The sequence below is a fragment of the Gopherus evgoodei genome, unplaced genomic scaffold (genome assembly GCF_007399415.2).
Source record: "Gopherus evgoodei ecotype Sinaloan lineage unplaced genomic scaffold, rGopEvg1_v1.p scaffold_48_arrow_ctg1, whole genome shotgun sequence".
NCBI classification, from domain to species: Eukaryota; Metazoa; Chordata; order Testudines; family Testudinidae; genus Gopherus; species Gopherus evgoodei.
The window spans coordinates 1,049,441-1,064,562 of record NW_022060069.1 but is presented as its reverse complement, the minus strand read 5'-3'; the positions used below and the strand labels follow the sequence as shown (position 1 = coordinate 1,064,562).

Genomic DNA, 15,122 nt, shown 5'->3' with positions numbered 1-15,122 from the left:
GAGCAGAGGGCTGGAGCCAGGACCCCTGGGTTCTCTCCCAGCTCTGGAGGAGGAGTGGGGTCTAGTGGTTAGAGCAGAGGGCTGGGAGCCAGGACCCCTGGGTTCTCTCCCAGCTCTGGGGGAGGAATGAGGGCTAGTGGTTAGATCGGGGGCCTGGAGCCAGGACCCTGGCAGTGCAGGTCTTTCCCCCTGGAGCAATCAGCAGCTAAGAGATGGCCCCGGTGTCTCTCCTGATCCCCTGCCCCAGGTTACCAGCCCTGCGACCCCCAGATCATCTGCAACCGTGTGACCCACGTGCAGACGTGCCTGGAGGAGCTGTGCCAGCGGGCGGCCCAGCGGCGCACGGAGCTGGAGGCCTCCCGCCAGCTGTGGGCCTGCTTCCAGGAGCTGGAGGAGGCGGAGGCCTGGGTGCGGGAGAAGGAGCAGATCCTGGCCTCCAAGCCGTGCGGCAAGGACCTGAGCAGCGTGCTGCAGCTGAGCGGGCAGCACAAGCTGATGCTGGGGGAGCTGGGCGGGCGCCGGGCCCTGCTGCACCAGGCCGTGAAGAAGGGGGAGCAGCTGCTGGCCACCCAGCGCCCCGGCGCGGCCCAGCTGCAGGAGAAGCTGCGGGAGGTGCGGCAGCGCTGGAAGAAGCTGGAGGAGGTGACGGGAACGCACCAGCAGAAGCTGCAGGAGGCTCTGAGCTTCTACCAGTTCAGCGCGGAGACGGACGACCTGCTGGCCTGGCTGCAGGACACCTACCGCCTGGCCTCCAGCGACGACTTCGGGCACGACGAGTACTCCAGCCAGGCGCTGCTCCGCAAGCACGCGGCCATGGCGCAGGAGCTGGAGCGGCACCGGGCGCCCGTGCTGGCCCTGCGCGCCCAGCTGGCCCGGCTGGCCCCCCAGCACCACCAGGTGCTGGACGTGCAGATCCGCATCGTGGAGGTGGAGCAGCTCTACGGGGAGGTGGCCGAGGTGGCCGTGCTGCGGCACCAGTGGCTGCAGGACGCCCTGGCCGTGTACCGCATGTTCGGCGAGGTCCGTGCCTGCGAGGGCTGGCTGGACGAGAAGGAGCAGTGGCTCTCCGGGATGCACGTGCCACAGGAGCTGGAGGACGTGGAAGTGGTGCAGCACAGGTCTGGCGCCCACGGTTCTGTTCCTGGCTGGGACCCAGAGCCGGGGGGCTGGGAGCCAGGACGCCTGGGTTCCATTCCCAGCTCTGGGGGGAAGGGCAGGGAGCCAGGACTCCTGGGTTTCATTCCCAGCTCTGGGGGGAACGGCTGGGAGCCAGGACTCCTGGGTTTCATTCCCAGCTCTGAGGGGAAGGGCGGGGAGCCAGGACGCCTGGGTTCCATTCCCAGCTCTAGAGGGAAGGGCTGGGAGCCAGGATGCCTGGGTTCCATTCCCAGCTCTAGAGGGAAGGGCTGGGAGCCAGGATACCTGGGTTCCATTCCCAGCTCTGGGGGGAAGGGCAGGGAGCCAGGACACCTGGGTTGTGAACGCCCCGTACGATTCTGTTCTATCCACGAGCCCCTGTGTGCCTTGGGCAGGTTTGAGAGCCTGGACCAGGAGATGAACAGCGTCATGGGGCGCATCCTGGACGTGAACGAGACCGTGCAGCAGCTGGTGGAGGGGGACCACCCCAGCGCATCCGAGGTGCAGTCCTGTCGGGACCACCTGAACGGCAGGTACCTCCCCGTGGGGCTGGGGCTGGGGCTGGGGCTGGGGGAGGCTTCAGAAGGGGGGCCCTCGGGATCAGAGGCGGGGCTGGGTTCGATTCCCGGCTGTCCAGGTCCCTGCGTGCGTCAGGGCCGCGTCGGTAACACACAGATAATGGCCCCGTCTGTGCTTGGAGATAGATGGGCTCTTGGCTCGTCCACTCTGTTCGCTGGGTAACCCAGTGCCCAGTTCCCTGGCCCAGAGATCAAGGGCTCAGTGGGTAGGAGCCAGGGCAGGCCTAGGGCCCATGTGCAGCACACAGACGTGGGCACCCGTCCGCAGGGGAGCTCCACATCCCCCGCCATGCCCAGGCAGCTGAGCAGGGGTCTGTCTGTCTGCTGGGGCCAGTGCTGCTTTGCGGGTGGATTGAATGCCTCCAGCCGCCCTCCCTGGTGCACGGCTGCCTCCGGCCGGCATGGCTCCTGCTCCATGGGACTCACCGGGGCCGTGCGGCTGGGTCCCAGCAGCATCGGGAACCGTCCCCCCCAGAAGTGGGGCCTGCTTTGGGGTTCATGCCAGCAGCACGAGGTGGCAGAACAGCTGCGAGCACGGGGTCTGCAGATGGCAAATTCAGCTTTGGAATGTGCCGAGCTGCTGCTGCTCCATCTCACTGCAACCCCTGCCCACCCCTGGCTCCGAGTCTGGGGTGCTGAGAACCTGCCAACGTCTCGTGCTGCACCCAGGCACCTCAACCTTGTGTGTCCAGGACTCTCCAGAGCCCAGTTGTCCAAGAGCCGCGCGGCCGCCCCTCCAGAACAAGCTGCCGTTCCAGAGCCGGAGGCTGTGACATGCAAGGCCCAGCCCCTTGGCTGGCAGGAAGGGATCCCCGATGCTCCCCCCACGCAGTCACCTGCCGGAGTGTCCACGCCCAAGCCATACCTCCATGCCAGGGGCCCTGCCAGCATGCGGCTGTCCGTCGGCGCCTGCGGGGCAGATCCCCAGCGGGGGTCGCTCGGGGTCCCAGGCACTGCAGTGAGTGGAGATGCCCAATGGGATTAAAGGAAGCTGGTGCAGAGGGCAGCAGGGTGGGACCCGAGCGTGCCACAGAATCATAGAGCCACAGAATCTTAGGGCTGGAAGGGACGTCGGGAGGTTCTAGTCCAGCCCCCTGCTCAAAGCAGGACCAGTCCCAACTAAATCAAGCCTGACCTTAAAAACCTCTAAGGAAGGAGATTCCACCACCTCCCTAGGGAACCCATTCCAGTGCTTCACCACCCTCCTAGGGAAATAGTGTTTCCTAATATCCAACCTAGACCCTCCCCCCCTGCAACTTGAGACCATCGCTCCTCGGTGGCTTTGGGCTCCTCAGGGGGATGCCTGGCAGAGATTGCTGGGCGCTGAGAATGGTGCCCTGGGTACCCAGAATCCCTGGCACGTCAGCCCGCGGCCCCTAGTGCTGGCGCTGGACGCGGAGGCTGCAGAAGTTGAGGTCACTGGAAAACGCAGAGCTGCGTCTCGTGCCGTTTGTCTGAGGCACGTGGAACGGTGCCCACAGCCCCGGCTCCGCTCTGGGCCTCAACGCCGGAGCCTCTCTGGCTGGGCTAATGGCCCCGCTCTGGTACCGCAGAGGTGACTGGTAAACCTCGCCCGGGACACAGCCCTCGATGGAGACAGAGCCATGGAAACCCCCCCCACAACCCTACCCCCCTCACCCCCCCCCACACTTGCCCCCCCCATCCACCGCCCCCCACACCCCCTGTCCAGGAAACCTAGATGAAGCCACAGAGCAGAGCTGGACAAACATTCCTCGTTCCCAAACTGGGTTTAAAAAACAAACCAACCAACCCGTTGTTTTCTCCAGAATTGTCTGTTTCAATGAGAAATGGTCTTGGCCGATCACCAGAGCAGTGGAATTTTGCCCGTTTTTATCAGCATCTGTTACCTGCCTCCGTCCTGGTCACTGTTCCTGGGCATTTGACAATGACCTGCATGTACCAGCTTCCTGCCTGCGACCTGCCCAGCCTGGACATCAGGGGAGGCCGGCGGTGCTGTCACCCTGGCACAGCATGACAGAGGCCAGGGCTGCACTGCACACTTCCACTCACTCGCCCCCGAGCCAGGGCCTTCTGCCGACCCGAGCCCCGGGCTGGCCAGCACCGTGTAGCTGCCACGACGCAGCTCCTCACTTAGGGAGGCGGGTTAGCTCCGCTCTCCCATCAGCCCAGCTCCTCTGAGCATTTGGGCCTTGCCCCCGGGTCTCTCAGGTCACAGGCGAGTGCCCTCGCCCCCTTCCCCAGCCGGCTGCGCCTTCTCCGAGGGGCTTTGGTCACCCTGCCAGCCCCCAGCAAGCAAAGCTAGTGGGTCAGGCTCGAAAAAGTCAGCAGACTGGCCTGCGGCTCATGGGATGTGGCGTTTTTAGGTGAATTCCTGTTGGGTTTTGTTTGCCACCTGGTGTCTTTAGCCTTTCCCAGCTTTTCTCCACAGTGGCCGGGGTAGAACCGGCCTGGGCTCTGGGGGGTTTGTTTGGAAGCCGAGCGTCCCTGGCTTTCGGAAAGCCCAAGCCGCTCATGGGCTTCTCTCTGTCTGGCGAGCCCAGGTGGAACCGGGTGGTGGAGCTGGTGGAGCAGAGGAAGGAGCATCTCAGCTCCGTCCTGAGGATCCAGAACTACCTGCTGGAGTGCACCGAGATCAAGGCGCAGATCCGGGAGAAGCGCCGCGCTGTGGAGTCCAGCCAGTACAGCAGCGGCGACCTGGGGGGTGTCCTGGCCTTGCAGCGCAAACTCTCCGCCATGGAAGCTGTCCTGGTGGTGCTGGAGCCCAAGCTCCTTGAGCTGCAGCAGGAGGGGGAGGCCTTGGCCACCGCCCACCCGGCCCAGGCACTGACCGTCCTGCTGCACTTCGAGGAGATCAGTGAGGAGTGGGAGGCCTTGAAGAGGACCCTGCAGGGCTGCGAGGACTCGCTCTCCGTGGCCAGCCGGCTGCAGCAGTTCATCCAGGACCTGGACAACTTCCTGACCTGGCTGGTGAAGACCCAGGCGGCCGTGGCCTCGGAAGAGCTTCCCAGCAACCTGGCGGGGGCCGAGCGGCTGCTGAGCCAGCACGCGGCCCTCAAGGAGGAAATCGACCGCTACGAGGAGGACTACACCAAGATCCAGGCGGCCAGCGACCTGCTGGCCCCGGAGGAGGCCGACGTCCCCTGCCTCTCGCTCCAGCAGTGGCTGCAGAAGCTGGACGTGGGCTGGACCAAGCTGCTGCAGATGTGGGAGAGCCGGCGGGAGGCGCTGGTGCAGGCGCATATCTTCCACCTTTTCCTGAGGGACGTGCAGCAGGCTGAGACGTGTCTCTACAACCAGGTAACGGGCCAGGGTCGCGCCTCGCACGCGGCCGGCTTGGCCGGGGCACTGCGGGATTGTGGGTAATTCCTTGCTAGTGGCAAGTGGGAACTTCTATTACATCTGTGAACGATTAACGGTATTCGTTAAGTATCAGTGGCTTGTTATTAACTGAGATCATTGGCCAATTACTGCTAATCCTGCAAGGTTATTAATATTTGGTAGTGATTTGCTACATACAAATTGCCATTGGCTGAGAATTAATTTGCACTTATTGCCGTTAGCCAAGTTCTTTATTGAGTATTTGCTAATTATTCACTGATTGGCTAGTTATTACTATGTCAGTTGCTCATCTATTGCCTTTGCTATTAGTATCAGTTAAGAATTAATTGCTAATTACTGATGTTTGGTAATTGGCTATTTCTCAATAGTCATTGTTAATTTATTGCTCTTTGCTCACAGTTTGGTATCTAAGGATTCATTGCTAATAACGACGTGGTATTTGGTAATTAGTGCATTTTGCCCTGTATTAACTGCTAATAATTTTTGCCATTTGATGATTATTAATTGGTATGTGCTGGACCTTGCTCACTATTCCGTAGCATTTGGTAATTAGCAATAACTTTATTAGCAAATTATCAAACACCAATGAGTAATTACTGCTTAACAAACCCCTTAGCTAGCAAATGGTCTTACCTGGAGAACGGGACGTACCAAAGTTCTCGTTAGTCCTATAGCTGAATTGCTAATTCGTTGCTGTTCGCTAACGGTACACGGGTGTTTGGCCGCTGGTGCGGACGATTCGCTCCCCGGGTTCCCAGATGGGCTAAAGCCCAATTCCTCGCACCGGTGCTGGTGAGCGGCCGGAAGCCGCATTAGCTGGGTGCGAGCGGATGATTTGTCAGCCAATGTTGAGCTGGGACATGGCTCATCAAACCGGCCACTTAGTGGGCGAAATCTGAGCATGGTGGGGAGCCCTGTTCCCACCCGCTGCCCCCCCCTTCCCTGACGCATGACCTTCTGCCCAGCCCGGCGTAGCCAGGACAGCAGGAAATGGAGCCCAGGCTCTGGGGGAGGAATGGCTAATCCAGGGGCTCGACGCTGTGAGAGCAGCGATGGGCAGCCCAGGATGTGGGGAGTCAGGGCCGGTCGCAGGAAAGCACCTGGGAGTTTGGTTTGCATTATGGGAGCACCTAGAGGCGACAGCCGGGCTCAGGGCCCGTCGCGCCGGGCGCTGCACAGACAGAGAGAGAGACATGCCTTGTCCTAATGAGCTTCCATGCTAAACAGGCCAGGAGTGGGGGTGGGAAACTGAGGCCTGGAGATGGCAAGGACTTGCCCAGGGTCAGCCAGCAGGTCAGTGGCGGAGCTGAGCACAGAACCCAGGTCTCCTGACTCCCCTGAAACAGGGGCACCACTCTGAGCCTGTGAGCAAGTCTGGGGGGCTATGTAAGTGCTTTGTGCATCCTGCACTCCCGGCCGTCAGCCGGCTTCTGCCTCCCGGGAGCGGCGGGAAGAGAAGGTCCCGGCTGGAGCCAGTCAGGAGCAGTCGGTAGGCCAGGCAGATGGTTACTGGGCAGCTCTGCTCCGGGGTGTCCCTCTGGCCCTTGGCAGGGCCGGATCCAGCAGAGCTGGCTCCAGACACGGCCAGAGGAATCCCTGCGGAGAGGGAGAGGCTCTTCTGGGGTGGCGCCTCAGCCGGGATCTAGGCTCAGGGATTCGCACTGGTCTCTGGGGGTTCACCATCTCTGGCCCCCCTGCAGTGCCCAGCACGAGGGGCTTGACCCAAAGCCCACAGGTTTGGAGCCAGGCCTGAGCCCGGGGGGAGAGGCAATGTGGGAACTGGCATTTGACGCAGCCTGCGTCCAACTGACGCCAATGCAGAGATGGGTGCCAGGCGCCCCCGAGCGCAGCTGCTTGGGAGTGCGGACACTGTGTGCATGGCCCGAGACGCAGCAGAGAAGGAAAGAGGGGGAGCGATCCCTGGCTTGGGAAGTGGGTGAGGACTAGTGGTTAGAACAGGGGGCTGGGAGTCAGGACTCCTAGGTTCTCCCCAGCTCTGGGAGGGGGGGGGGAGGGGGGGACTAATGATTAGAACAGGGGGCTGGGACCAAGGACTCCTGGATTCTCTTCCCAGCTCTGGAGGGGAAGGGGGACTAGTGGTTAGAACAGAGGGCTGGGAACCAGGACTCCTGGGTTCTCCCCAGCTCTGGGAGGGGAAGGGGGACTAGTGGTTAGAACAGGGGGCTGGGAGCCAGGACTCCTGGATTCTCTTCCTAGCTTTATCCCATGACCTCCTGTGTGACCCCAGGTACGTGGCTTCCCCCTCCGTGCCTCAGTTTCCCCCAGCACAGGGGGCCGGTGGGGGGAGTGCGAGGTCTGCAGGCTGCCCGAGGGCTGAGTGTTAACCCCAGCCCTCCTGCTCCCCCCAGGCATCCATCCTGGCCCACGCGGAGCTGCCCACCACGGTGGAGGCGGTGGAGAAGGCCATCAGGAAGCACAGGGATTTCATAACAACCATGGAGCTGAGCGTGCCGAAGACGACGCTGGCTCTGCAGGCCGGGGAGAGCCTGGTGCGCCAGGGCAGCCCCTACAGTGAGCGCGCCCAGGAGGAGATGGCAGCGCTCAGAGACAAGTAGGCCCTGCGCAGCGCCTGGCGTGGTCCCCTTCCCAGCCCGAGCCACTGGGCCGGCCCCTGCAGCCAGGCTCCAGCTCCCCTGGCTGGGGGCTGCTTCTGTGGGCCTACCCCCCTGCCGCTCAGCCCCCGCGTGCAATCCCCCACTGCACCACAGGCTCCCTCAAGGCCCTCGGGCCCAGCTCCCTGGGGGTTTGGGGCCAGAGCCCCTCGAAATCGGTGGGCCCGGGTCTCTCTGGGTTTTGGGCAATGGGCAGAGCAGTGCTGCCTGGGCGCAGGGAGGGGCTGGGATGTGCCCAGAGGCTGCGGTGATGGGCATGGAGACGCAGGGACCCGAGCCGGCACCTTTCGTTTCTGCAGGAGCCACCGGAACTTCCAGCTGGCCCAGGAGCGGATGCAGCAGCTGAATGATCACTTGGATCTGCAGCGTTTCTTGCAGAACTGTCATGAGGTACGGACGGCCCCAGGCCCAGCCCCGTGCGGTGGCGGATGTGACGTCCTGCAGCCAGCAGGCCCCCCGCACACCTGCTGGCTTCCCCCTCCTGCTGGCGTTTCCTAGGGGCTTTGCTACGGGCTGGGGTGCGCCCCTGGGTGCAGCGAGCAGGGCACTGACTCTGCAGGGCAGAGACTGTCACGGAGTCCCCGGGCGATGCTCTGGAACTGCTCCCCACCAAGCCAGTCAGGACTCTGGGGAGCCTCCTCTCCCTTGGAGCAGACTTGTTCAGGGCAAGAAGCTCCCACGGCTTCACCTCCTGGGTCTGACCTTGGTGCATTCAGCATCCTCTGCCCCTCCGTGCGCTTTCCCCAGCGAGCCCCCCCTAGTGTGGTCCTGGGGGGGCCACAGGGTCCTGCACCCCCACTTTGCAGTCAGATGTGACTCTCAGCCAGCCAGTAAAACAGAGGTTTATTCGATGACAGGAACAGGGTCTAAAACAGAGCTTGTAGGTACAGAGAACCGGACCCCTCGGCTGGGTCCATTCGGGGGGGGGCAGTGAGCCAGACCCCCCACATCTGCACTTCACTCCTCGTCCCAGCCAGCTCCAGACTGAAACCCCCCCCAGCCCCTCCTCTCTCCTCAGCCCCTTTCCTGGGCCAGGAGGTCACCTGATCCCTTTGTCTCCAACACCTTCAGCTGGCACCTTTGCAGAGGAGGGGCCCAGGCCATCAGTTGCTAGGAGACAGAGTGTCAGGCATTTAGGTGCACTGGCCCTTTGCTCTGCCAGATGCTTAAGAACTGCCATGGGGACACTGAGGCACCAACACAGTATTCATAGGAAACATTGAGAACATTCCCAGTTCAGCACAGAGACACAGGGACCTGTCGGGCCGGCCAGGCAGAGCGGTGTTCTGCACCAATTCCTCGCCGAGCTCCCTGGCTCCAGAGGGACCCGGCACTGGGGTCCTGGCTTGGGATGCCTGAATGGGGCCTGGTTTTCGGAGGAGGGGGGCTCAGCAGTCTGAAGTTGGGGGGGACGCTCCCTCGTCCGGCCAGGGGGCCTGGACACGAGGCGAATGCTCCGGGTGCAGAACCGGGGCAGGGGGCTGGGAATCCCCATCGGGAAATAGAGTTCAGCCAAGTCTCCCCCCCCGCCCCAGCTGTGCCTACAAACACCGGCCTCGGGGGCGCGGGCTGGATACACGGCAGCTCAGCCCTCGTGGGGACCGGTGGGATGGCCAATGCTCCCCGGCACCGCCGGGCCACGCGGGCTGCAGCTGGGGGACGCGCCCAGTTCTGCGGGGAGGGTGCCAAGGGGCAGGACACAGAGCTAGCGAGGGGCTGCCTGTGGCACCCAGGGGGCCGTACATGGGAGGGAGGATGGCGGATGCTGTCAGGCAGAAGGGGAGCCCCATGCGTCCCAGAGCCGAATTCAGCCCCAGCCGCTGATTATTTCAGTAGCTAAATATATTCAGGCTCCTGCCTCATTTGCGTGGCAAGCCCTGCCCCCACCCAGCGCCTGCCTCTAATTAGGGCAGCTGGCTCGTGTTTCCAGGCAGCGCGGGCGCTATGGTGATGAATTGTGCTGGGGGGAGAGGGACAGGCCTAGCCAATGGTGCTCCGCAATCTGCCCCCTTTCTCCGAGCTGGCGCCGATGCTCGCAGGCAGTTCAGAGCCTGAGCCAGCCCTGGGCACAGCTGGGCATTGACGAGGGGCCGTGGTGCCCCCGACATTCCTGATGGGCCCTTAGCTCAGGGCTGCCCACGGAGCACGTGAGTGTGGGTCAGGAGTGAGCTGGCAGAGCTGGGCAGGGGGAGACCAGGGCTGGGCTAGCAGGAGCTGCGGGTTGGGAGTGAGGGGCACCGGCAGGGCTGGGCTGGCAGGGGCTGCAGGTCAGGAGTGAGGGGCACCGGCAGAGCTGGGCTAGCAGGGGCTGCGGGTCAGGAGTGAGGGGCACTGGCAGAGCTGGCGGGGGGGCGGCAGGGCTGGGCTAGCAGAGGCTGCGGGTCGGGAGTGAGGGGACCGGCAGAGCTGGGCTAGCAGAGGCTGCGGGTCGGGAGTGAGGGGACCGGCAGAGCTGGGCTAGCAGGGGCTGCGGGTCAGAAGTGAGGGGCACTGGCAGAGCTGGGCTAGTGGGGGCTGTGGGTCAGAAGTGAGGGGCACCGGCAGGGCTGGCGGGGGGGCGGGGTAGGGCTGGGCTAGCAGGGGCTGCGGGTCGGGAGTGAGGGGACCGGCAGAGCTGGGCTAGCAGGGGCTGCGGGTCAGAAGTGAGGGGCACTGGCAGAGCTGGCGGGGGGGCGGCAGGGCTGGGCTAGCAGGGGCTGCGGGTCAGGAGTGAGGGGCACCGGCAGAGCTGGGCTAGCAGGGGCTGTGGGTCAGGAGTGAGGGGCACTGGCAGAGCTGGGGGGGATGGAATAACAATGGGGCTGTGGAGTCACTCGGGCAGGTACCAAGCTGGTGTAAACCAGCATAGCTGCTTTGATGTAAACAGCATTGGACCAGTTTACTACAGCTGTGAATCTGGCTCACTCTTGGCCCCAGGGCAGGGGCTCGGGATTTGCCCCAGGGTTTTGTGGGCCAGCCCCTCCGCGGGTGTCAGCCAGCCAGGCACCTGTGGTCCCAGCAGAGCAATGCTGATTTACACCAGCTGGGGGTTGGGCCCCGTGCCCCAGCGCCAGGCGCCCCGGCCACCTCTTCCTGCGGCCAGCCCCGCCCGCCAGGGACCGGTCCCTCCCGCCTGCTGCCCGGTCCTGAGAGTAGCCGGCAGGTGAGGCCAGGTTTGAGCGACACCGTGTGTGCCAGGATTCGGCCCGGCCGTGCCCGCGCTGCTGGCGCTGGGACAGGCCAGTGGTTGAAATACGGGAGGGGGCAGCAGGTGGGATTCTCCAGCCCTGCCTGACTGGAAAGGCCCAGAACGCTGCTCTGGACCCAAGGACGCCGGTGAGAGGATCTCAACTATCACGGGGTCCCCGGGCGATGCTCTGGAGCTGCTCCCCACCGAGCCAGGCAGGACTTTGGGGAGCCTCCTCTCCCTTGGAGCAGACTTGTTCAGGGCAAGAAGCTCACACGGCTTCACCTCCTGGGTCTCTCCTTGGAGCATTCAGCATCCTCTGCCCCTCCGTGCGCTTCCCACAGCGAGTCCACCCAGGCGAGGTCCTGGGGGGGCCACCGGGTCCTGCCCCCCCACTGTGCAGTCAGACGTGACTCTCAGCCAGCCAGTAACACAGAGGTTTATTCGATGACAAGAACAGGGTCTAAAACAGAGCTTGTAGGTACAGAGAACCGGACCCCTCGGCCGGGTCCATTCTGGGGGCAGTGAGCCAGACCCCCCCAGTCTGCACTTCACTCCTCGTCCCCAGCCAGCTCCAGACTGACACCCCCTCCAGCCCCTCCTCTCTGGGCTGTCTCTCTCTCCCGGGCCAGGAGGTCACCTGAGCTCTCTGTCTCCATCACCTTTAGCCATCTCCTTGCAGGGGGAAGGGCCCCGGCCATTCATTGCCAGGAGACAGAGTGTCGGCCATTTTTGCACACTGGAGACTTAAGAAATGCAGAGGGGAAACTGAGGCCCCCAGACAGTATTCATAGGACACATTAAGAACAGCCCCACTTCATCACAGGGGGGTTTAATAGTTAGGGGGATAACGCAGGGGTTTGAGCAGTGGCCTGCTAAACCCAGGGCTGTGAGCTCAATCCTTGAGGGGGCCATTTAGGGATCTGGGGCAAAAATTGGTCCTGCTAGTGAAGGCAGGGGCTGGACTCAATGACCTTTCGAGGTCCCTTCCAGTTCTAGGAGATGGGTATGTCTCTATTTATTATAGCTGGGAGCCAGGACACCTGGGTTCTCTCCCTGGCTCTGCCCCAGCTGCCCTGTGTGGCTGGATCTCTCAGGGTCGGTGGCAGGAGGGGGCTGGGGTGTTTGGAATACCTGGGGGAGCCATTGGCAGGGCCCAGAGAAGGTCATGGGCTGTCCTGCTTCAGGGGTCAATGCTGGGTCACACCCAGGGGCCTGACCCCCCACCACAGCCCCTTGGGGCACCAAAGGGAGGTGAATCCAGATCCTGGGGTGTCCAGAATTGATCCGAAAGCTTCCCCTCTGCCTGTCCGTCCCTCCGTCCATCCCCATAGCTACCCCTCTGTCCGTCCCCACACCTACCCCTCTGCCTGTCTGTCCATCCCCACACCTCTCCCTCCGTCCATCCCCAAAGCTTCCCCTGTGCCTGTCTGTCCCTCCGTCCATCCCCAAAGCTTCCCCTCTGCTTGTCTGTCCCTCTGTCCATGCCCACACCTCTCCCTCCGTCCACCCCCACACCTACTCCTGTCTCTGTCCCCACACCTACCCCTTTGCCTGTCTGTCCCTCTGCCCATCCCCAGAGCTACCCCTCTGCCTGTCCCCACACCTACCCCTCTGCCTGTCTGTCCCTCTGTCAATCCCCAAAGCTTCCCCTCTGCCTGTCTGTCCCTCTGTCTGTCCCCACACCTACCCCTCTGCCTGTCTGTCCCTCTCCCCGTCCCCACACCTACCCCTCCGTACAGCCCCATAACTACCCCTCTGTCCTTTCCAGACCTTCTCCTCTGCCTGTCTGTCCCTCTGTCCATCCCCACACCTACCCCTCTGCCTGTCTGTCCCTCTGTCACCCCTCTGCCTGTCTGTCCCTCTGTCAATCTCCAAAGCTTCCCCTCTGCCTGTCCGTCCCTCCGTCCATCCCCATAACTACCCCTCTGTCCGTCCTCACAGCTACCCCTCTGCCTGTCTGTCCCTCTGTCCGTCCCCACAGCTACCCCTCTGCCTGTCTGTCCCTCTGTCAATCCCCAAAGCTTCCCCTCTGCCTGTCTGTCCCTCTGTCCGTGCCCACACCTACCCCTCTGCCTATCTGTCCGTCCCCACACCTCTCCCTCCGTCCATCCCCAAAGCTTCCCCTCTGCCTGTCTGTCCCTCTGTCCGTCCCCACACCTACCACTCTGCCTGTCTGTCCGTCCTCACACCTCTCCCTCTGTCCACCCCCACACCTACTCCTGTCTGTCTGTCCCTCCGTCCATCCCCAAAGCTTCCCCTCTGCCCGTCTGTCCCTCTGTCCGTGCCCACACCTACCCCTCTGCCTGTCTGTCCCTCTGTCACCCCTCTGCCTGTCCGTCCCTCTGTCCGTCCTCACAGCTACCCCTCTGCCTGTCTGTCCCTCTGTCCGTGCCCACACCTACCCCTCTGCCTGTCTGTCCGTCCCCACACCTCTCCCTCTGTCCACCCCCACACCTACTCCTGTCTGTCTGTCCTCACACCTACCCCTCTGCCTGTCTGTCCCTCTGTCCGTCCCCACACCAACCCCCTGCCTGTCTGTCTCTGTTCTCACGTGGCCCTAGGACCGCCCCCCTCCCCGCAGCCGCGCGGCCCAAGAGGCGGGGGGAGGACGCGGCGGGGGCTCGCTGCAGCAGCGGGGACGAGCGGGGCTGCGGAGCCGGGGCGGTGCGGTGCGGTGCGGGGCCGACTGGGTCTGCGGGGCAGTGCGGGACCGATCGGGGCTGCGGGGCCGGGGCGGTGCGAGGCCGATCGGGGCTGCGGGGCCGGGGCGGTGCGGGGCCGATCGGGGCTGCGGGGCCGGGGCGATGCGGGGCCGACTGGGTCTGCGGGGCAGTGCGGGACCGATCGGGGCTGCGGGGCCGGGGCGGTGCGAGGCCGATCGGGGCTGCGGGGCCGGGGCGGTGCGGGGCCGATCGGGGCTGCGGGGCCGGGGCGATGCGGGGCCGACTGGGTCTGCGGGGCAGTGCGGGACCGATCGGGGCTGCGGGGCAGTGCGGGACCGATCGGGGCTGCGGGGCCGGGGCGGTGCGGGGCCGATCGGGGCTGCGGGGGCGGTGCCCGGCTCAGCCCCGCTCTGTGCCCGCAGCTCGCCGGCTGGATGGGGGAGAAGCGGCTCATGGCCGGGGACCAGGCGGCCAAGCCCCACGCGCGCTGGCTGCGGCACCAGGCGCTCCGGGCCGAGCTGGCGCAGAACCGCGAGTGGCTGGACAAGATCGAGCAGGTGAGACGGGGGGGAGGGGTGTCGGTGCCTTCAGCCCTCCCCACCCTGGAGATCCCCCCCAATGCCCCATCCTGCCCCCCAACTCCCCATCCTCCCCCTCGGGCCTCCCCCCCAACTCCTCCCTCGGGATCCCCCATCCCGCCCCCCAACTCCCCATCCTCCCCCCCAGGGTTGCCCCCCCCAGCTCCCGCATCCCGCCCCCCCGCGCTCTCCCCCAACTCCCTATCCCTCCCCCTAAAGGTAGCTGCTTTCTGACCGCCCCCCCCCGTCCGTCCCTGGGGCAAGCCCTGCCCGGGGCCGGGCCTGGCCTGGCACGGTGGCCGGACCTTGCCTTGTGCCCTCTGGGGTGGAAGGTCGGGGGGGCCCTAGAAGAACAGGCCCGGGTCATTGGCGTCCGTCTGGCCCGGCCGTGCCAGCTGGGGGGACGTGTCCCTGTCCTAGGCAGCCGGGCCCGGCCTGGGCGTCCGGGCTGGCATCTCTGCCACCGGCTTGCAGGCGTCTGCACGGTCCCTTCTGGGCGCTCTGCAGAGAGCGGGAGGGGACGGGGCTTCTCACCTCCCCGGGCCCCTGCTCTCTTGGGGGGCTGTCACAGCGGGACCCAGGCCTGCAGGCGTGTGTACACGGGGCGGCCCTGCCGGGGGCCCGAGCCGGGTGCTGGTGTCCAGCTGGAGCTGCACCCACGGGGCTTGTGGAGCAGGGGAAGCCCCCACCCCAGTCAAACCCCTGAGGTTACATTGTCCTTCAAACCCACGCGTGGCCCCGGGGGCCGCAGCGTTGCCTGCCAGCAGCTGGCCAGAGCCCAGGGCGGCACCGTGTGTGCGCTGCCCGGATCACGCGCGCCCGGTGCTCTCCCACGCACAGAACCACCTCGTGCCCTGCGGGGGGGGGGGGAGCAGACGAGCTCGTACTGCAGAGCTGAGCCTGTTGTGCACACAGACTGGGGCTGGGGTCTGAGCCCCCCCCCACAGTGCCCGAAGCCAGGGAGACGTGGAGACGTCGGGCCTGCTGCCCCAGTGTCTCCCCCCGCCCCCCCCAAATCCCTATGCGCAGGGTCCTGCTGGGCG

The 15,122-nt window shown here is 64.5% G+C and overlaps 1 protein-coding gene across 1 annotated transcript in view; it reads left to right on the top strand.

Moving 5' to 3' along the window:
• SPTBN4 (spectrin beta, non-erythrocytic 4) overlaps positions 1–14,313 on the top strand; it is a 40,282-nt gene extending 25,969 nt beyond the window's left edge. The window contains exons 14-20 of the mRNA XM_030546655.1: positions 248–1,118; positions 1,533–1,670; positions 4,238–4,994; positions 7,406–7,608; positions 7,969–8,059; positions 13,924–14,082; positions 14,299–14,313. Coding sequence (XP_030402515.1) covers positions 248–1,118; positions 1,533–1,670; positions 4,238–4,994; positions 7,406–7,608; positions 7,969–8,059; positions 13,924–14,082; positions 14,299–14,313 — 2,234 coding nt within the window. The remainder of the gene's footprint in view (positions 1–247; positions 1,119–1,532; positions 1,671–4,237; positions 4,995–7,405; positions 7,609–7,968; positions 8,060–13,923; positions 14,083–14,298) is intronic.
• The last annotated feature ends 809 nt before the right edge of the window (positions 14,314–15,122 follow it).